The 23,181-nt window shown below is 40.9% G+C and overlaps 1 protein-coding gene across 7 annotated transcripts in view; it reads left to right on the top strand.

The window, feature by feature from the left end:
• Positions 1-23,181, top strand: part of HERC1 (HECT and RLD domain containing E3 ubiquitin protein ligase family member 1) — a 410,083-nt gene that overhangs the window by 25,698 nt on the left and 361,204 nt on the right. For all 7 annotated transcript variants that reach the window (XM_029575639.1, XM_029575640.1, XM_029575646.1 and 4 more), the window contains exons 3-6: positions 1,525-1,620; positions 9,153-9,347; positions 10,191-10,502; positions 18,050-18,146. In XM_029575639.1, coding sequence (XP_029431499.1) covers positions 1,525-1,620; positions 9,153-9,347; positions 10,191-10,502; positions 18,050-18,146 — 700 coding nt within the window. The remainder of the gene's footprint in view (positions 1-1,524; positions 1,621-9,152; positions 9,348-10,190; positions 10,503-18,049; positions 18,147-23,181) is intronic.

A 23,181-nucleotide genomic window follows, 5' to 3' on the forward strand; every position in this document is an offset into this window, starting at 1 on the left:
ACCTGATGATGCCTTTGTTAGTCTCACACCCAACTAAACCAGATGAGTATAATGCTACTTGCTGGGATGAGACCACCAATCTTTTGGGTAATGAAGCTCCTCCTGCCTTTCTTCCTTTTCTGATGACACCATATCTTCCCTATCAGTAGGCTACTACCTTGCATAGTGGTGGAGAAATGTTATTAATAACTTAATGGCATCATCTCATCACCCATAACTGCAATCAAAATCACAGGGTGGGTAGGTTCACTTTGGTCTACCAACAGTTGCTGGTAAGTAATACTGTTCTCTGTGTCACTCCAGACTACTAGATGAAATCTGCTATAACAGTCGTCGTCCTGTAGGTAGAGTTGAGCATAATCTGGAGAACTCTGTGGCTAGGGACTGTATTAGCAGATGCCAATTTTTTTTAGTGCTACTAATGTTTAGAGAAGGTATGCAGTGATTTTCAGGTAGCTGCCCTTGTGGATGACTAGAGCTCTACTCCAGGGCTTCCCAAATCTGTCCTATTGACCCTACAGCTAGTTGGAAATTCAGGATACTTATGAAGAATATGCATGTTGTGGGTCTCCAATGTATGCAAATTTATCTCTTGGATATTCTGAAAACCCACCTGGCTGTGGAATACTAGGACAGGTTTGGGAACTACTGCTGTACTGTCTACCTGAGCGGTAACCATAGAATGAGCCTTTATGGATTCTGGTATCTGATAATGAACTAACTTGTAGGTCTTAAAGATATCATTTTTACCCATTTGTCGAGGGTAAACTTTCAAGAAGGTTTGGTTTTATTTAGCACATAGAGCATTATTGCTGTTCAACCTCTATGTAACATAGAGGTTCTGTGTAAATACAAATTTATAATCTCTTTATATTGTAAGACTCTTAAGTTCACTTAGTGTGTGTGTAGTATGTTTGTGTGTGTGGGTATATATATAAAAATAACATAATTATACAAAACATTTTTTTCACTTGAATGTGTGTGTGCTGGGTTTTTTTTGTGATATATACATACAAACTTAATAGGAGTGCTGACAATAGTTAAATAGTGCCTTTTTTTGAAAACAGATCATCTTTATTCTGATACATTTTTAGTTAAATATTTATGATACTGGAACTATGGTAGCCTGTAATTACTAAGAAATTAAAAACACAAATGTTGAAAATCATTAAATTTTTGTTGCATATGATAGATTTGCTTTAACCTGTTACAGAACGTACAGAAATGTTATCAGGAGCTCATGGTCACCTTACAGTGTGAATGCAGGAAATGGATATAATTTTTTAAAAACTGAAATGCTTCCAACCATATGTTTCTTAATGTGCATGCATTTCAAACTTCTGCATTTTTACTGTTCTGTAATTGTAAGAAGTCTATTGTCAATGGTCATTGTACTGAATATGTAGCATTGGGTTTAGCAGCATTTGTTTTACCTATGACTATTTCAATACAGAGATCTTTCAAAGACTTTCATGTATGCATATTTGAACTTAAGTATTGGTGCTTTTAATGTTGCTTTTGTAGGGTTCATCTGCTGATCGGAGTCAGTGGCGAGAACCAACTAGAACTTCTGAAGGTTTTTGTTCTTTGTACGAGGCTGCACTATGTTTATTTGAGGAGGTATGTCATCATGTTGACCTTGATAACATGTTCATTGCATTGTATTTTATTTAACTGTGAATTTGAGATTCACATAACCTTTATACTCTTCAGGTCTCTTATGTGTATAATGTGGGGAGTGTGGATAAATTTTTAAGCATAGTTTGTACTAATATGTTTAATGAATTGTGTGGGTTGTGGGTTTTTTTTTTTTTTTGCTGGTACTGATGAACTCCGTGACTGAAAATCCTGTTTTGCTACTAAAATACCCACACAGTTGTGTTGTCAGTGGCAACTGTAACAATTTAGTTTTAATACCAAGCATCTGAGATACGCCTGACACCAGTCAAGTGTTCATATACTTCAGGAACAACCATAGATCATCCCCTCCCATCCCTAACCCTTCTATAACCCAGTTATGTTTTCCTAAACGTATCTGTCTCTGAAATGCACCCTTTGACTCTAAATGTTTACCTAGTTCATTGTCTGTATGTATGTCTACCTCTGCTTTCATTATTTGAGTGTCAAACCTGTACACCATTATGAACTAGTGATTTTCACATGGAATGACAGTATATAAAACACATAAATAAAATAGATACTTATTTGAACTTATATTTGTTTTAATGGTTAGTCTTTTGACTGTCAAACTTTAAAAGAGATTTCTGCTTATGATTCATTTTTTCTTGCTGGTGCTTTGGATCCAGATTTTAAATATTCTCTGAGGACAAGCAGGATGTCAGTCCTCACTCATGGGTGATGATATCAGATAGAGCCCAGCATGGAAATCTTATGTCAAAGTTTCTAGAACTTTGACTGAACCTCATTGACCATGCGGGGTCCTCTCAGTCTCTTCTTTTCCACGGAGCCTCGCGACTCACTGTTGGGTGAGCCTCGCTTTTTGCATGAGTTTTAAGTAATTTTTTCAAGTGCTGTTTTGTGCTTCCCTTTTGAGTTTCCTTGCATGGTCAGCGGGTCTCGCCTGTCCTCCTTTTAGCATCCTAGATAGATTTCTTGGCATTTTAGGATAAGTTTATATTTGTTGTAAATCATCTGGGTGGCAGTGCACTCTGTGCCCGCTGGCCACTGACGGCTGCCGCCATCAATTTCAATCTTGCGGTCCTTTTGCTTTGCAATGACATGTCCCCTTCTGGTTTTAAGTGATGTCCCAAGTGTATGAGGACCATATCTGTCATGGACCCTCATGATAGATGTATCATCTGCCTTTTGGCATCACATGATATCCAGGGTTGCAGCAAGTACAACAAGGTGGCCCCGAAGGGGTCCATCAACATTGAGGGACCTTGGAACAGTGCTGATGGACACTGAGCCATCGACATTGGTGGGGCCACCGGTTCCGTTGATGGCATCTGCTTATAGTGATGCCAGAGACTGGCCATCATCATTTCTTCCAGGTCAAAGATGTCTGGTTCGTCATCCTTGACCTTGGCACTGGAGAAAGTCCGATCTGAGCATTGAGGGAAACCAAAGCATTGGCATTGGTCCCCATCCATGCACAGGGATGCACCAGTTTCTGCTGTGATGCTCCCAAAGCGACCCCTGTGGCGAGCAGAGCCAGTTCTCTATCTATGCCAGGGCTATGCCATGGTTTCCACCTGTCCCGATGCCTGTCACTGATCCTCTTCTCAGTTACGAAGAGAATCTGGTTACACCTCCTGGGTCCCAGTCTGTCCTGACATCAGTGATTTTCAAAGAGGAATTTGAGAGTCACATGCAGCTGTCTGTGGAGAGGGTGATGTGTGGCCTCAGTGTTAGAGCACCGACGACACTGGCACTGTTGTTTCTGGAGCTGTTGCATGAATCCCTGCGTGCGCTTATCGGAATGTTACCGACCCACAGTGTCTGTGCCCGGAGTGGCATTGACATCCTGCTGGGCACTGGCGCCTCAATCAGCCGATCCAGTTGTCAACCCTGGCTCCTCGGAGGAGAAAAACACCCTTAACCCCCCCCCCCCCCCCCATACCAGAGGCAGCACCAGAGCCCAGGCCAAAACAGTTAGTCAAACCAGTACCTACATTGCTGGCTGGGGGTTGAACGCCTAGGGCCCAGTCACTAGTTGATGACAGCGGAGACAAGGGCACCTATGACCCCTGGGGGATAACTCCTTTGTGGCTTCTGAAGATGCTTTGGATGGACTCCCCTCAAAATTATTTCCTCCAGACAATCGAAGGAAGTCTCTGCTGGAGACTTCTCCTTTGCTGGTTTTATTCAGGTGATGGCAGAGGCCATCCCATTTGCTATCACTGAAGAGAACACCAGATATCCTCCAGTACATGCAGCCTCCCAAGGAGCTCGTGGAAGCCCCAGTGCATGAGATCCTTGTGGAGTTACTGATGAGGATGTGGGAACACCCCCCTCACAGTGCCTCCTGTTAACAGGAAGGGGAACACAATTTATTTCATCCAAAAGACTCTTGGATTCGACAAGCGTTAGCTGCCCCACCAGTCGGTAATTGTCGAATCACTCTCAAGAAGGCCAAGCGTCCTTGGACTCATTCCTTGGCGCCCCTTGGGAAGGATCAGAGAGCAATGGGTGCTATTAGCAGGAAGGTGTTCCAGGGTGCTTGCTTATTGCTTGCATTGTGGCCTACCAGCTCTACGTGACCCAGTACATGTGCGACATCCTGAAGCAGGAGGTTGCCGAGCAAGTGCCCCAGCAGCAGCAAGATACCCTCAGATTGTTGGTGCATAAGTCTGTAGTGTGGAAATCATGGGATCTGTTCGATCTAGGATGTTTTTTGAAATGGCATCAAGGGTCTCTGCAGTGGGAATCGGTGCCCGCAGGCTTGTATGCCTGAAGGCCTCGTATCTCTTGAATCTTAAGAGCTATAGACCTCGCCACCGTCCGAGCCACCATCGAAGAAACCCCGTCCAGGAACGGCACCGACTATTCCTGCAACCAGGGCATCGAGGCCACCTTCACCCGATTGGGGTTTGGGAGTCGCGATTCCGCCTGTAAAGGTGGTCCCTCCGACTGTGCCTCCGCCTCCCTCTTCTGTCACTGAGCCGGGGCTGCTTGCTCCATGTCTCCGGCGATTCCTTCGATTTTCTCTGAGCCTCGGCCGGGGCATTCGGGTATCCAACCCCCTTCTCATCCTACAGGTCAGTCTGCTGATCCTTATGACACCTGGGGTGATGATACTTCTTCAGTCACCGATGACTTACCTTCACCTCCCTCTCCTACTGAAAGTAGAAAGCGTTCTCCTCCAGAGGACCTTTGTTTCATGAATTTTGTGAAGGAAATATCTGAGTTGGTCCCTTTTCAGCTTCAGATGGAGCAGGATGATAGGCACCAGATGATGGAGTTGCTCCAGTTCCTGGATGCCCCTAAAGTGATCACTTCTATTCCCATTCATCAAGTTCTTCTTGACCTCCTCAAAAAGAACTGGGAAAACCCTGGATCCAATGCCCCAGTCCATAGAAAAGCTGACACTACCTATTTAGTGCAGTCAGACCCCGGCTTTCAAAAATCTCAGCTCGACCACCACTCAGTTATGATAGAATCTGCTCAAAAGAAAACATAAAGGACGAAGCCTCACTCATCTACCCCTCCTGTTAAGGAACACAAGTTCCTAGACAATATTGGTCATCGAGTGTTCCAAGGGGCCATGCTCATCTCCAGAATTGCTGCTTACCAGCTGTATATGACCTAATACAATAGGGTCATCTTCAAACAGATACGAGACTTCTCTGAAATCCTGCCTGAACAATTCCAACACCAGCTTCAAATCCTTGTCACAAGGGATTTGAGGCAGGAAAGCATGAGATAAGAACAACTTACGATATCTTCGACACCTCTACTAGAGTGTCTGCAGATGCCATTTCGGCAAGACGATGGGCCTGGCTCAAATCTTCTGACCTTCGCCCAGAAGTACAAGACAGGCTATCTGACCTACCATGTGTAGGAGACAATCTGTTCGGTGAGCAGATCCAGCAAATGGTGGCTGAATTAAAGGACAATCATGAGACCCTTAAACAGCTCTCATCGATACCTTCCGACTTCCCCTTAAGACAGCCCTTCAGGAAGGACTCTAAGAAGTCATTCTTCCATCCAAGGAAGTACTATCCTTCACCAGCAAGGTCCCGAACTACGAGGCCTTATCAAAAGCCTCAGCCTCGCCAGGCGCAAAAGCCACAAGCAGCTCGCCAGCCGGGGCCTGCTTCAGATTTTTGACTTTCACTTGGAGAGCAGCAGCCTGATTCCTCTGCCAAGCATACCAGTGGGAGGTTGATTGTGCCACTTTCATGGCATGTGGCAATCAATAACAACTGACCAATGGGTGCTAGCAATCATTGCTCAGGGTTACCACCTAAACTTTCTTGCTCTTCCACCGGACTCACCACCTCTGCAGGTGTGGAGAGTATCCGACCACTCTGTCCTTCTGGAGCAGGAGGTTTCTCTTCTTCTCCAGTTAAGAACAATAGAACCTGTCCCACTCTTGCAGCAAGGCCTAGGGTTCTATTCCCGGTACTTTTTGATCCCCAAAAAATCCGGGGGACTTCGTCCAATTCTGGACCTACGTGCTCTCAACAAGTACCTCCAGCGGGAAAAGTTCAAGATGGTAACCTTGGGCTCGCTTCTACCTCTTCTACAAAGAGGAGACTGGCTCTGCTCTCTGGACCTTCAGGACGCATACACACACATTGCGATCACTCCAACTCATCGCAAGTACCTCAGGTTTTTAGTAGGCCCAAAGCACTATCCATATCCAGTGCTTCCCTTCGGCCTAGCGTCTGCACAACGAGTCTTCACCAAATGCCTCGTAGTTGTAGCAGCTTTCCTCAGGAAAGAAGGTGTGCACGTCTATCCCTATCTAGACGACTGGTTAATCAGGGCTCCAACCCAGCAAGCCGCTCGGTCGTCCCTCGATTTCACCCTATACATTCTAATTTCTTCAAAAAAGTGAAGCAGATTTGTGAGGCAAGACTTGCCTTGGGTAAAGCCATGCTGACTTGGTTCCATTAAACCATGTTTTTCTATATGTTCTGTGATTTTGATATTTAGAACACTTTCCACTATTTTTCCTGGCACTGAAGTCAGGCTAACTGGTCTGTAGTTTCCCGGATCACCCCTGGAGCCCTTTTTAAATATTGGTTTTCCATGTGGTGTGAGCAGAAGGCCCTAGATCTTTTCTCTTGCTCCTTACAAAAACTGCTTGACTACTTCCTACACCTATTGGAAGCTGGTTTTAAGACCAACTCCGTTAGAATTCATCTGAGTGCAACTGGCGCATATCACCGTGGTGTAGATGGTACATCCCTCTCTATACAGCCTATAGTTATACGTTTTTTGTGGGTCCATCTTCAGTTGAAGCCCCTACTGAGGCCTCCTGCTGTGTCTTGGGAACTCAGTGTGGTGTGTTAGCTCAGCTGATGAAAGCTCTTTTTGAGGCGCTGTGCTCCTGTGACTTGAAGTACCCGACCTTGAAGGTCATATTTTTTGATGGCAGTCACTTTAGTACGCAAGGTCAGCAAGCTCTAGCCCTTTATGATTTATCCACCTTACACTAAGATTTTTCATGACAAGATGATCTTATGTATGTCTTAAGTTCCTGCCTAAGTCATGTTGGACTTCTATCATAACCAGTCCATCGACCTGCCAATATTTTTTCCCAGGCCCCATTTGCATCAAGGTGAACAAGCCCTGCATGGTTTTGACTGCAAAAGAGCCTTTGCCTTCTATCTGGAGTGGACAGAAGCCCATAGACAGTTCACCTAACTTTGTGTTTTCTTTTGATAGGAATAAGTTGGAGATTGCTGTTGCCAAGCAGTCATCTTCTAATTAGCTAGCAGACTGCATTTCCTTCTGTTATGCCCAGGTGGGACTGCAGCTTGGGGGCCATGTCAAGGCTCACTCAAAGCCATGGCAGTGTCAGTGGCTCACTTGTGAGTAATTCCCATGGAGGAGATCTGCAGAGCTGCGAAATGGAGTTCTCTCCACACATTCATATCGTATTATAATTATAATTATTATTATATTATATAAGGGGCACCCTGCGGCGCTTCTCACCCCACAGTCATGGGAAGGGAAGTGAAGGAAACAGCTTGATCTTCACCTGGAACTGGAAAGAAGCAGCGATGTAAGTGCTGCGTTCGTTAGACCCGCCCCCCCATGACGTCACTAACATCGGACAGTTAAGACAGCCTTAACACCAGGCGTCGCGCGCCAAAGGCGCTCTCCCCTTTATGCACCCCTTCGTGCAAACCTTTGTGTATATGTAAACATTTATTTTTATGTTTCCTTTGTTAAGTAAGCTGTTTCATTGTATTCGACTAAGGAATTTTTTCCTGCTTTTTCTGTTTCACTGTAAACCGGCATGATTTGCATTCAATGCAAGAATGTCGGTATATAAAAGTTAAAAATAAATAAATAAATAATTGTTTGGATAGGGATGGCCGACGCAACAGCAAGTTTGGGCAATCTGTCCTTTGGAACTTTGTTTGAGGTGTAGAACCTAACTCTGTTCTTTCCTAGGGCCCATTGTTTTTGTTCAGGCTGCCCCCCCCCCCCCCCCCCCCCCGTTACCAACAAAAATCGGTTATTATTGTGCCCGTTAGCACTTGTGTGTGTGTGTGTGTGTAGTTGGTTCCCTTTTATGTTGGGGGGGGCACCCTGTAGCAAAGGATTCAGCCATGTGTGAGGCCTGCTATCCTGCTTGTCCTCAGAGAAAGCAGAGTTCCTTACCTGGAACAGGTGTTCTCAGAGGACGACAGGATATCAGCTCTCACAAAATCTGCCCACCACCCCATGGAGCTGGGTTTCCAACATGTAGATTTTTTCATTTTTATTTGAATATTCTTCTGAATTCTATGATATAAGACTGAGAGGGCCTAGCATGGTTGCATGGTATATTGCATGTTCAGTGAGGCTTAGTCAGTTATAGACTTTGACATAAGTTTTCCATGCCGGGCTCCATCCAATGATGTCACCCATGTGTGAGGACTGACATCCTACTGTCCTTGGAGAATAGCTGTTACAAGTAAGCAACTCTGCTTTTTAAATCCTTAAAATATAAATGACAAATTATTGATAATGCTCAACTGGCTTGTAAATTTGTTTGTTTGTTTATTTATTTAAAGATTTTTTTTATATACCGCAGCACATGTGGCACATCACCTCTGTTTACAAGCAACATTAATTCAGCAAAGCGCTTTACAATAAAACATATTAACTAGAGACAATAAACAAGTAGTAAGTTTAACCAATAACTAGTGTCTAGGGGAGAGATAAAGACAGATGATAAATATATTTTGTTTGTAACAGCTGCCATTTGGTCTACAAATGCATTATTATGTCTTCTCCATACATAGCTGTGTCTTTGCTCCAGACAGAGTACAGTGTATTGTGGGAGGAACAGTTGGACAAATGATGCAAACATTTGTTTGTTTTTATTTTTTGCTAAAGATTACTGGAGTAATGATTCCACTGATTTGGTAAGCAATGGGAGAGGATCAGTGTACAAGGATAACTCAATTTCAGGCATGCATACCTGCTAGTTTATTGTAATATTTTTGTGACCTTTCTTTTGATAGGTTTGTCGAATGGCTTCAGATTATTCAAGAACATGTGCAAGTCCTGATAGTATACAGACTGGAGATACCCCTATTGTTTCAGAGACGTGTGAGGTGTATGTTTGGGGCAGCAATAGCAGTCATCAACTAGTAGAGGGTACACAAGAAAAAATACTTCAGCCTAAGCTTGCACCAAGTTTTTCTGATGCACAGACAGTGAGTGATTTTATGTATTATCCAGTGAAACGCCACTGCTTACTGTTTCATGTTCCAGGATGGGAAATTAGATCACTGTTTTCCTGTTATTTGGAAACATTTGAGAATGCAGAGCTCGAACAGTTGTGCTGGTCCTGGAGAAAGTGGAATTCTTTGTTGGTTGTGATGCCTTCTGTTGGAACAATATAAGACTTCTTAGAAGATGGTGTTCTATTGCGCTTTAGACAATACATACGAAATTCAAGTACAGCCACATCTCTGGATAATTTTTATGTTGATTTCAGTAAAAGGTATCACGACCTGCAAAAACAAAATGAGGACAAATCTTAAGTTTAAAATACTTTAAATATTAAACAGGGTTTTAAAACCTTTTGTACCTTCTTGAACTTTAATTTGTAGTCGACATCTGTTAGCTGCAAGGCCTGATATCCTGATGTGATTAGATTTTTAAAAGCAACAGGGCATTGTCAAATAATGTTTCAGTGCTTTTTATACTTGTGAGAGAGCTGTGTGTGTGTGTGTATGTATGTATATATGTTTGTGTATATATATATATATGTATATACTTTCAAAAATAAGTAGACATTGTAAAGATGTCTTTATAAGTAATAGTTGCTTCTGTAACTTATAAGTTTTATACTCAAATTCTTCTAATGCTTACAGCTAGATAGATTTGTTCTCTGTGTTAAAATAGTGGCATAGAAACCAAAAGATATAAAGATAGTTCAATTTATTTGTAATTTATACAATTCTGACCAATACCTCAAATGCACATTTCATAGTGAAAGTTTGATTTAAATTTCCTCGTTTTGTGTTACATTGATATATTTCTTTTTATTGTAGATTGAAGCTGGACAGTATTGTACTTTTGTCATTTCAACAGATGGATCTGTTAGAGCCTGTGGTAAAGGCAGCTATGGGAGACTAGGACTTGGTGATTCCAATAATCAGTCCACTTTGAAAAAATTGACCTTTGAGCCCCACAGAGCCATCAAAAAGGTTTCCTCGTCAAAGGGATCCGATGGACACACACTAGCATTTACAACAGAAGGAGAAGTCTTTAGCTGGGGTGATGGGGACTATGGAAAACTGGGACATGGAAATAGTTCAACACAGAAATATCCTAAACTTATTCAGGGTCCTCTCCAAGGAAAGGTATGTTGAGATTCCAGTCCAACCATAGCATTTCTGGTTTTAAATAATATTTAAGAGAACTGTAACTTAAAGGATATTTGAAATAATAAAGCCCTTGAATTTCAAGTAAATGTATAAAAGCAGATTTTTCTTAGGTGATATGTAGCGCATGATTATAGAATGGCCTTGGGACCAAAGCAACCCCTGTTTTATCTTTGTTAAAAGAAATAAAACCTTTAATACTTTATTGCTTGTTTGCTTAAGTGACCCAGTTGATATGTTCTTGCAGCTGGAGTATAGTAGGACATGAAATAATTTGAAAACATCGTAGTAGCTACTTTGCCATTTGTTTGTATCTCGTGGGGTGCAGCTGACAGTGAAGCATGCTACCCGCTGGGGAGACTGGATGGACCATTTGGTTCTTCATCTGCTGTCATTTACTATGTTTATGGACAGATGTCTGACAAGTCGCAATGCTTGAAGCAGTTTATAAATTTAAATATTAACAAATTCACTTTTTATTTCCTGTGGTATTCATAACAATGTTTATTTTCATATTTTAAAAGTAGACAAAATTGTGGGGAAAAACTAAATAGCATCTCATTTTGGGAAGAATATAATGCATGTGGTTCCCTTGGCAGAACTGCAAATATTAGCAGAAAAAAAAATTAGTTTTGAGGCCTGCTTCTTGAAGAAAATTGGATATTGCAGACTACAGATTAGATATTTTGTTTTCTTCTATATTTGTTAAAGCTAAATTTCAGTCTTGCATGACAAAAGCTGTCCATCATTGCAAGAATTTATTTTTAATGGTGGTCTCACACATAAGGCCAGAAGAGGTTAGGAATATAAAATATGAAACTGGTTAAATGGTAAGAAGAGTCTTAGTGGTTAGTCCATTTGACTATTTTTAATATTGGCTGCTTGGACAAGAGGAAGTGACTTATACAGACATAGATCATGGTGGCAGATAAAGACCATACAGTTCATCCAGTTGGTCTATCCATATTTCCTGCTTATCTTTATATCCTTCCTCCTCTTTAGAGGTCCTCTGTGCTTGTTCCATGTCTTTGGGAATTCTGATATCATCTTTGTCTTCACCATTAACATGGGGAGGCTGTTCTATGCGTCCACCACCCCCTTTCACCCTCATCCCATGACCCTGCTTTCTAGAGTTTCCTTTCTGTTCAATGAGGCCCGCCTTCTGTGCATTTATTTCTTGGAGAAGTTTAAATACATCCATCGTATCTTCCCTTTCCTTGCTTTCCAGGGTATAGATTTTTAAGTCTGGCCTCGTATGCTTTATGATAAATACTGTTGACTATTTAGTAGCTGTGCTCTGGACTGATTCCAGCTGCTGAGCCTAGTAAAGGCAAAGTCTCCATAATTGTACACAAAACTCCAAATGATGTCTTGTTAGAGACTTGTACAGAGGCAATATTGCCTCCTTTTTTTCTACTGACTATTCAATTTCCTATGCACCCAAGCATCCTTGGCTTTTGCCATTACCATATCTGTTCGGCCACCTTGAGATAATCAGATATAATCACACCCAGATCCTGTTCTTTTGTACACCGAAGAATTTCGCTGTCTACCATACTGCTCCCTTGAGTTTTCATACAAAATGCATGAGACTTATTTTTGGTTTTTTTTTAAGCATTACATTTTTTGCTACAAACCACTAGACCATTTCTTAAGCTTCACTCATGTTTTCCAAACCTTCCAGGTTGTCTACCCTGTTTTAGTATTACCTACAATAAGTCAAACCTTTCCCAATAGCCCTTCCACAATATTGCCTACAAAAACGTTGAAGAAAACTGGACCAAAACCTGATTCCCTGCAGCACACCACTGGTAATCCCCTTTTCCTTGGAGTGAACTCCATTTACCAGTACCTTTTGTCTCTTTCCACTTAACCAGTTTCTAATCCATTCAGTCACTTTAGGGCCCATACCAAGGGTGCTCCAGACTAAATGAATTCTTTGCCTCCGTGTTTACTAATGAGGATGTTGGGGAGATACCAGTTCCGGAGATGGTTTTCAGGGGTGATGAGTCAAATGAACTGAACGAAATCACTGTGAACCTGGAAGATGCAGTAGGCCAGATTGACAAACTAAAGAGTAGCAAATCACCTGGACCGGATGGTATGCATCCTAGGGTTCTGAAGGAACTAAAAAATGAAATTTCTGATCTATTAGTTAAAATTTGTAACCTATCATTAAAATCATCCATTGTACCTGAAGACTGGAGGGTGGCCAATGTAACCCCAATATTTAAAAAAGGCTTCAGGGGAGATCCGGGTAACTATAGACCAGTGAGCCTGACTTCAGTCCCGGGAAAAGTAGTGGAAACTATTCTCAAGATCAAAATCGTAGAGCATATAGAAAGACATGATTTAATGGAACATAGTCAACATGGATTTACCCAAGGGAAGTCTTGCCTAACAAATCTGCTTCATTTTTTTGAAGGGGTTAATAAACATGTGGATAAAGGTGAACCGGTAGATGTAGTGTATTTGGATTTTCAGAAGGCGTTTGACAAAGTCCCTCATGAGAGGCTTCTACGAAAACTAAAAAGTCATGGGATAGGAGGAGATGTCCTTTTGTGGATTACAAGCTGGTTAAAAGACAGGAAACAGAGAGTAGGATTAAATGGTCAATTTTCTCAGTGGAAAAGGGTAAACGGTGGAGTGCCTCAGGGATCTGTACTTGGACTGGTGCTTTTCAATATATATATATATAAATGATCTGGAAAGGAATACGAGTGAGATTATCAAATTTGCGGATGATACAAAATTATTCAGAGTAGTTAAATCACAAGCAGACTGTGAATCATTACAGGAGGACCTTGCAAGACTTGAAGATTGGGCATCCAAATGGCAGATGAAATTTAATGTGGACAAGTGCAAGGTGTTGCATATAGGGAAATATAACCATTGCTGTAGTTACACGATGTTAGGTTCCATATTAGGAGCTACCACCCAGGAAAAAGATCTAGGCATCGTAGTGGATAATACTTTAAAATCGTCAGCTCAGTGTGCTGCAGCAGTCAAAAAAGCAAATAGAATGTTAGGAATTAAGAAGGGAATGGTTAATAGAATGGAAAATGTCATAATGCCTCTATATCGCTCCATGGTGAGACCACACCTTGAATACTGTGTACAATTCTGGTCGCCACATCTGAAAAAAGATATAGTTGCGATGGAGAAGGTATAGAGAAGGGCAACCGAAATGATAAAGGGGATGGAACAGCTTCCCTATGAGGAAAGGCTGAAGAGGTTAGGGTTGTTCAGCTTGGAGAAGAGACGGCTGAGGGGGGGGGGGGGGGGGGGGGGGGGGGGGGGGGGGGATATGATGGAGGTCTTTAAGATCATGAGAGGTCTTGAATGAATAGATGTGACTCTGTTATTTTCACTTTCGAATAATAGAAGGACTAGGGGGCGTTCCATGAAGTTAGCAAGTAGCACATTTAAGACTAATCGGAGAAAATTCTTTTTCACTCAATGCACAATAAAGCTCTGGAATTTGTTGCCAGAGGATGTGGTTAGTGCAGTTAGTGTAGCTGGGTTCAAAAAAGTTTGGATAAGTTCTTGGAGGAGAAGTCCATTAATGGCTATTAATCAATTCTACTTAGGGAATAGCCACTGCTATTAATTGCATCAGTGGCATGGGATCTTCTTAGTGTTTGGGTAATTGCCAGGTTCTTGTGGCCTGATTTGACCTCTGTTGGAAACAGGATGCTGGGCTTGATGGACCCTTGGTCTGACCCAGCATGGCAATTTCTTATGTTCTTAACCTATGCAAGCCAGTGTTAAAGGCCTTTCTGAAATCCAAGAATGCTACATCTAGTGTTCTCCCCTGATTTAAAACTGTTTGGTCACCCAGGCCAAAGAAATTAGCGAAGACTTACTTCGGGTAAAACCATGTTGCATCTGATCCTGTAATCCACTGGACTCCAGAAACTGCATTGTCCTCGCTTTTGTACGTGATTCCTTTAATTTAATCACCTTGGAGGTCAGACTAATCAGCCTGTAGTTCTGTGACTCCTCCTTACTTCAACTTTTGTGAAGAAAAGTTCAAACAGTAGAGCTGCCAGAACTTGCTTAAATTCCCTTAAGGGCTGTGACTGAGGGAATGAGTCTCACTACTTCTTACCGTGGCTCCTGTATTTGCCCCCATGTTGGGGCAGACTGGGCCTGGGGAGTGCATAGGCATATTGCACATCCGGGTGGAAGGCTGCCTGCACCTTTAGGGGGGGGGGGGGGTTATTTGAAAAACTGCCTACATTGTGTCAAGTCTGGGATACTTTTTACCCGCAGACTTTGTGCTAATTTTCAAAGGGAAAGTAAGTGTGTGCTTTCCCTTTTGAAAATAATCTCAGAAAAACTACCTGCACACATGTACACTTGAAAATTTGTGTGGGTAGACTTTTTTTTATAAAGAAAAAATGAAGGGCATGCTTTTGAAAATTCAGAAGTGTGTGTATGTGTAAATGCAAACTCTTTTCCGGCTTAGGCCTTGAACAGCTTCTCTACTGTAAAGTAAAGCAGTGGTTCTCAACCATTTTTCTATCAGGACACACCTGAGAGATGATGCTCATACCATCATGGGACTATAAGCATATGCTCTGCATCCACAGGAGTCCCCCCGCTTCCTAACAATGGGTGGAGAGCGCAACTAAGACATTTGTATGGTGTACAGGGGTACAACTCGCCATACAAAAAAAAAGATCTTCTGGTGTCATCTTAATAACAGCATCACAAACTCTCTCTACTACCAGGTGCATTGTAAAATAATATAAACAACTCCACTCTGTACATGTCTCTCAAACCGGCCATACTGCAGCAGCACTAACTTCAAGAAATGAGACAGCCATAGCCCTACCCATCAAAAGGCAGCAGTTCACCCCCAGTGCAGTATAATATTGAGAAAATACAACGAAGGCTGATACAAACCTCTAGTAAAGTACCTCCATCAGTCATATACACACAGAACACAGACAGCCCTGCTTTCACCAAATATAGAATAAAAGACCTCAAATTACAAATGTGCAAACAAAACCTGGAATGGAAACCCCAAGACCACCTTCTGCATGCAGTGCAAAACTGGAGACTAGAAACTAAAATATATTTCATCCTACCTAAGCAAAGTTTAAAGAGAGAAGAAATGCATATTCTCAAAACTGACATAGGATGGCTCTTGTACCCAGTCACTCCCCATCATCCCCCTCACTTCTCCCAGCTACTCAATCAGCCCTTCACATGCTCATATTCCTGTCCAACGTTCCTGACACCCTCCACCCCACATCCTCTTCCCTGTGCTCCCTCTCTCCCCTGCTCAACTCTTTCTGTCCTTCCCTTTCCCCTTCCCTACCCAGAATACCTCTGACTACCTCTTTCCTACCCCTTCCTGCTCAGCAATCCCAATCTCCTTTCCCCCACCCCTGCCTATTCAGCAGACTCCTGACTCCCTATCTTCCTTGGCCTTCTTGCCCAGTACATTTCCTCCTCCTCCTGGTTCCCAGCCAGCAGAAAAGACTTCAGTCCAATCCAGAGTCTCCCTCCCTCGTTATCAGCAGCAGATGAGGGCAAAAAGCATCGAGGAGAGGAAGATAAAGCAGCAGCAGCGGATCTGTAGAGCATGCACATTTCTCCCTTATGCTTCTGCTTTCACATCCAGGCCCCAAGGGATGAAGAGAGCATCAACAGCCTCACTGCCAAGTCAGGCAGAGGAAGATAAAGTTGGTGTCCTGCCAGGCACATATGAATAAGAATTGGTGATATTGTGCTCTGATCTGGGTGAAGGAAGAGGGGATAACCTCCCACTGGTCAGGAAGAGGAAAAGGAAGCAAGAGCAGCTTCCTGTCATACTCAATAAAAGAGAAGTCAGCCAACTCCTTGTCCAGACTGATGAGGAAAGATCAGTCTTCTGCTGGCTCTGCAACACTTCCCGGGACTTTGCGACACACCTGCTGATAACCACTAAAGTAAAGTGCACTCATAAGTACTATTCATGCACTTTTGCTCTCGTATTGGGCAGGCAATTTTGCTAAAGCCCATTTCTGCAGGTTTTATCCACTGAATGGCTTTGAAAATTACCCTCCCTGTACAACTCACCATACGAAAAAGATATTCTGGTCATATTCTGGCTTTGAAAATTACCCTCCCTACGTTTAATCTTCTTAAATTTCAGTAGTTTAACGGGAAATATTTACCTCCTTAGTGGGAGCCCTATCTAGAAGTGATTTAGTGAGAGCAAGCAACTTGACAGGGCAACTTTTGTAATCGAGCAGAAATTTCCTGACATATGCTAAACTGTAAGATTACCTAAAGCTGTTTTCTCAGTAATATTTAATCTTTTAGCTAGTTTCCTCTTTGAAAACCTACACAGTACTAATAATGCTATGCATCGATGGGGAAGCTTTTGAGACTGACTTGACCTTGCGTGAGCTTGGGTTGGTTCAGATACTGTCCGTGTTGTCTGGTAAGACATAGCAGAATAGTCTGTAGAGTAATGCAGTGTTTATTAAATAATTTGACATGAAAATCTAGAATGTAAATTATTTTATAAAACTATATAATACTGTATGCAACATTTTAAAAAGAAACCAACTTATTAGGGTTGTTGAAAGTACAGGCAGAATGGAAATATGAAATGTGTAGTTTTCAACATGTTCTTTTTGCTTTATTCCCCTGCAATTGTCTTTTTAAAAAAAAAAATTTCTGCAGTTTTTTTATCTCTGGTAACTTCTGTGTTGTGTACTGGATTGGGTTTCATTACCAAGCTTTTTTTTACCCTGAAGCTGAATCCCAGCTGAAAGGAGGAGATAGTGTCAGAATGAAGCAGATTGATTCCAGTCCTAAAACACACAGTTCAGAGTAATTCTGCTGGAAATGGCCTAAATGGATCCCTGCAATTTTAAAGAAACTTTCCACAATTGGAGTGGCCCTAGATATTACAGAATACAGTACTTCTAGGGGGCTGCACTAATCATTATGGCCTTTGACTTAAAGAGAGTACTTATAAACTGTAACATAGTGCCACTCATTATTAATATTTAATACAGTAGAACATCTTTAATACCATTATCTGAAAACAATTAATACCTGGAAAATATCTTGGTCCCTGGGCTGTGTTCCCTTATCCAGAAAAAACTTCTGTTAACTAGAACTTGGCATCACATAGCCATCATAACTCAGCACCTCAACTTCTTCCTGCCATGCTCAGAAGCCGTTCATGTGCAGATGCAGCTAAGGCAGATCCATCAGCATTGCACCTCTCCTGTTCCAGCAATTCTGTCAGTGTGGGTGGTGATGAGCCTGGCAGACAAGGGGCTAAGAGACCCTTAAACACCCAGTTTGATGCAAATGTGCAAAAACTCTTGTTGGCCTCTGTTCTAACAATTCTGGGTAAAGGATTCTTTACTGTAGCTACTATGTTAATGATAGCAAGGTTACAAAACTGGGAGCCCTAATTCTAATTCATTTAAACATGTTTGTCATTTGCTTACAAAATATTTGTTCAGTATTTGGCAATTATATATTTAACAAAATGTTTGTGCATAAAACAGGTTGTCGTCTGTGTGTCTGCTGGATACAGACATAGTGCTACTGTCACAGAAGATGGTGAATTATACACATGGGGTGAAGGAGACTTTGGAAGATTAGGTAATTAAATTTCCCCCATTTAAGTATCAATTGTTGAATGCTGACATTGTCACAGCCACAGTATTACAATATTTCTGGCATTAAATAGCTTCATGGCATAATTTTCCAAATCACTGGAAAGGAAGAGGGGCTGCTATGCAAGAGTAAAGACATAAAATGCAATTGCTGTATCAAATGCTGATTCAGTTCTCTAACATAAATTATAAGTTGGTAACATATGTGGGGATAGACATACTTGTTCTCTTGATGTTATGAACACTGAGATCAAGGTGGTGCTCTGGCCTTTCCAGGATTGTTTTGAATGTCTCTTTAAACTTTCCTCCTCTTCACCCTTACCTGCTGTGAAGTAAGCCTTCTTTTTTTTTTTTTTTTTTTCCATTTTCTATTTATGTGATGAAGTCTTGAATTTTATACGTAATTGCTTAGTTACAGAAGCCAATCCCTTTGACTGGTGCGTGTACTAAACAAATACATTTTTGTCTGCAACAAAGGCATAACTGCTAATTCCTAACTTTTTTTGTGTTCCAGCTAATTTAACTTGAAATTTGTAAATAGTGGAAATTAGAAAATGTAAATATTGCACATTTCATTTTGTATATTGGATGTCCACATTCTTATATCTTTGTTTTGAAATCAGAAGTATTGTAAAAAATAGTTCAGTTTATGGGAACTTGGTATGCACCATCTAAGAGTTTTCAGATCCTCTGTTTTTTTTTTTTTGTTTTTTTTATTTATTGAATTTTCAAAAAATAGTTACAAGAAAAATCATTTGTAATTACAGAACTTAAATATCATTTCTATAATTAAATATCTACTGTAAACGATCCATTTTAAGTAATATGATAACTCTTATACAAGTTCTGTTCCAAAAACAAGGATAAATTTAAGTGAAATCTCGTATTTAGAGCGTTCAAGTTTTTATAGTAAACAAAATTCTATAAGAAATAGTGCAATGCTACCCCTATTGTCTACTAAATAGCCGGTATTTGATCTGCGAGAAGACTCTTAAGATGGTCTGGATCTGTGAACAAATAATTTTTCCCTTCATATTTAACAACACATCTGCAAGGGTATTTAAGTAAAAAAGACCCACCCATATCTACTACTTCTTTCCTTAAGACTAGGAATTTTTTCCTTCCGAGTTGAGTATTCACCAGGTCTGGGAATATCCATATTCTCTGCCCATAAAACATTTTCAATCTATTACGAAAGAAAAATTTCATAACATTATCTTTATCTGAAATAAAGGCAAATTGAATCAACAATGTCCCTCTGTTCTTTACTTCGTATTCCTCTTGAGATTTCTGTAGGAGATCAGAGATATTAATTGAAGTTTCAAAAGATTTTTGTTCTGTTCTTTTTCGTTCCTTTTCTTCCTGTAGTATTTGAATTTGTTCTTGTTCTTTTCTCCTTGTTCCAACATAGAATGCTCTTACAATTACCGGTAAACACTGTTCTGGAATATGAAGCACTTGTGTTGTATAGCTTTTAAATAATTCCAAAGGACTCAACTGCTTTATTATTGAGAAGTTAGTAACACTTAAATTCAATACTCATATTGAATTTTCTAAATTTTCAAACTGTCTGTGAAATTCCCCTATTTTTACCTGATGGTTCTGAATCTTTTCAACTTGTACAATACGATTATCCATCTCAGAAAATGTATTTTGTTGATTTTCTATCTTTTCAGTATTTTTCTTTAGATAATTATTAGTTTTCATTACAGCATCAGTTAAGTTTGTAATTGATACCTAATTTTGCAATATAGTTCCAGAGTGTTTCCAATGTGATGTTAACTGGTTTCAACGTCACAGATTTGGTAGCCTTAGATTTTGGGGCTATTCCAATATCCTGCTGCTTTTTAGTCATAGGTTTATCTATCTTTGGAGTACTTTCTTAGGGATCAAGATAGAAATTCCCAATTCTCCCAGTTCAGATGTTTCACTAGAATCTTGATTCTCCAATTCTGTTACTATTTTTCCTTTAATTTCTCCTTGATCTTCTCCTAATATCTCCATGCCACTTAAGGCTTCTCGCATTTTCCCTGGCCCTTCTAATAGGGATACCCCTTCTTTGCCAGGTGGAGGAGGTGTTACTGGTACCCCTGGGCTCAATGATGTCTCTTCGACCATAAGGGGGGGATTTTGCTCCAAACCCTCCCCTACTGCAGTCTGCTCTACAGGGGATTCCTGAGGGGTACCCAGCCATTCCGACACACTTCTCTGCCCTGATTCAAGACTTGCAATTCCAGAGGGAGGCTTCAACTTTGCCTTCCTTTTGGTATGCGGCATTTTTTTATTTTTAATAGGCAATTTACAACAGGAAATAAACCACAGGGTAAGTGAGATAGCATGGGAAGGCAATCATTATACTTAAACAAAGAGGTTTCATTTATGGAGATTTCGGGTTGGAGGATTTCCAGAAAAAATTTATAGCATACCTGAGGCGGGTATCTTCAGTATCCTTTTCCGAATATTAATGGGATGAAGGAGGTCTAAGCAAAATCCAGACAAAGCCTGGCATAGCTGCGCGCCCCTTAGGCGGCGCGTCGGCTGCACGCTGCAGGTAGGCAGATTTTTTTATGGGCCTATTTCTGGGTCCCGCCCCTTGGCGTCTGCATCTCTGCAGCTGATCTCCGGGGCTAGAAGCCGGTCTCACCCCCGGTCTGTGTCAGCTGCGGTCAAAGTAAAGTTCTCCTCCTCCTTCCACTTCCTGATCCTCTATGTTCTAACGAATATTAAGAGTTGTAAAATAGCCTTGCAATGCCCAGGAAGGACCTATTAATTCAACATCTTTATCATGCTGGTTTTTTTTTTTTTTGGTTTTTTTTTAACATGTTTTTATTAAAGGAGAGAACAAGCAAACACAGTAGTACAAACATAAAATATACAAACGAGTACAAGATGCAAGGAACAGCAAATAAGTACTGAAGCAATTACATGGTGGAATATAGCTGTAGAGGCCTGTCCTCTCATTTTTCATGAATTATTTACAACGCACTTAGCCAAACCCATTCACACTACACAATCTAAGAACAAAAAAACAACCAAAAAGCATTAATAGTCATGGTTCTAAAAACAATCAGTGAGTTAACAGTGTGCATTTACAATATAATATAACATTTATAATATAACAACATTTATAATATAAGCAGGCCCAGTCCTTTGGAACAGACTACCGACTGACCTAAGACTGGAACCCTGTCTTCTTACCTTTCGAAGAAAACTTAAGACGTGGCTTTTCCTCCAAGCCTTCCCCTATCTCAAAAATGTCACGTCAGACTCAGCCCAAGGAATGGGATATTTATTAATCTCTGAACCCGTCATATATTATTTATATTTAGTTAATTCCTCTCTGTCTACTTCCTGGCTGCCTTAGCCCCCAAGTTCAATCCCCCTGTTATATGTAACTTTGCTTGTTTCGGCCTTCTTGTTTGGTTACACTTGTTAATCCCCCAAGTTCCATGTAAACCGGCCTGATATGAATCCCATTCATGAAGTCCGGTATAGAAATATATTAAATAAATAAATATACACAGAGCTTTGGACCATAAAAGAGAATAGATTTTTTTTGTTTTAACAAAACTGCAGGATGTTCACTAAAATTATGTTGGTACAACATAGAAGCATGGTTTCTCATTTCTCTCCAGGTTTCTATATTGGGCAAACATATCATTATGCCAGGTCAATAAAATAACTTTCTTAGCCAAGGTCAGTGCTATACTCAACAATTTATGTCCCCCTGCCGGTAATTTCACAGCATCATCAACAGAATAAAAGTACAACAATGGGTCTGTCCATGAAATGGTAGTAAGTAATATCAGATTCAAGTAAACCTGCACTCCTCTCCAAAAAAACATATCTAGGACAGCCAGTAACCATATGACACAGGTTTCCTGGAGCAATTTTAAGCAAATATCAGATGCCCAGAGTTTCATTTTAGCTCCCATGGTTCTGCTTAGATAAACCTGGTGGAGAATTTTGAATTGTACCTCCCGTAAATTAGCCGCCTTTAAATGGTGATACAAAATGGAAAAAGCCGATCTAAGGTCTGTAACTGAGTGGTGCTCCTAGGTCTGCGCTCCGCTGTGTTGCCAATTTAGACAGCCCATGTAAAAGAGACAAATCATTTATGTTCATCGGCCAAGAGAGCAGTTTGTTGAATTTAGGGATTGTTTAAAAAAAAAAACAAAAAACAACCCCACTCTTCTTGGTCCGTAAAACGAAGGCAGCTAAATTCGCTTTCCCCACTGAAAAGCAATAATGTAGAGATTGGAGGTAAGCAAAAAAAATCTGTTTTGGGAATATCCCAATGAGACATTAATTGTGCAAAAGAATAGATAACTGCCCTTTACAAAACAAACCCTTAGCTTTCCATTGTTTTGAACACTCTGTAGTCATGCCCACTAAGAATATCTGGGTTGCCCATCAAACTCCTGAAAGGAAGATATAAACAGTGACAGTTTGTTCAAAAGTCTCCAACACGGCATTGTTTTATGAAGAGCCTGAAACCAGAAACCTCATTGGTAAGGTAGTAATTTTTCAGGTAAGGAACAATGTAACAGATTGGCTCCCATGGTGCAGCTAACTGTCAGGAGCTGATCAGGATCAAATTTACAGTTTAAGGAAACACAATCCTGGATATACTGAAGTAATGCTGCAATGTTATAACATCTAAGATCTGGCAAGGCTTGACTACCCAGCTCGTTTACTGCAACATAAAGTACTATAAGCAATGCGAGCAGGCTTACTCCTCCGAATAAAAGTAATTACAGCAGATTTGAAATTATTGATCTTCTTCGTTTTGACTCACAAAGGGAGCATTTGTAGAACATAACATTTTTGAAAAAAATCATTTTAACTACTGCACATCTACCCAAGAATGATGGATAGTCCACCCATTTAAGTAGAAGCTGTTTATAGTCATGTAGTGCTCAAAATATATTTTGCTGATACATCTCCTTCTCCGTACGAGCTAAATAAATACCCAGGTATTTCAGATCCCCTAGATTCCATTTAAAGGGAAGGATGTTCTC

The sequence above is a fragment of the Rhinatrema bivittatum genome, chromosome 13, assembly GCF_901001135.1.
Source record: "Rhinatrema bivittatum chromosome 13, aRhiBiv1.1, whole genome shotgun sequence".
NCBI lineage: Eukaryota > Metazoa > Chordata > Amphibia > Gymnophiona > Rhinatrematidae > Rhinatrema > Rhinatrema bivittatum.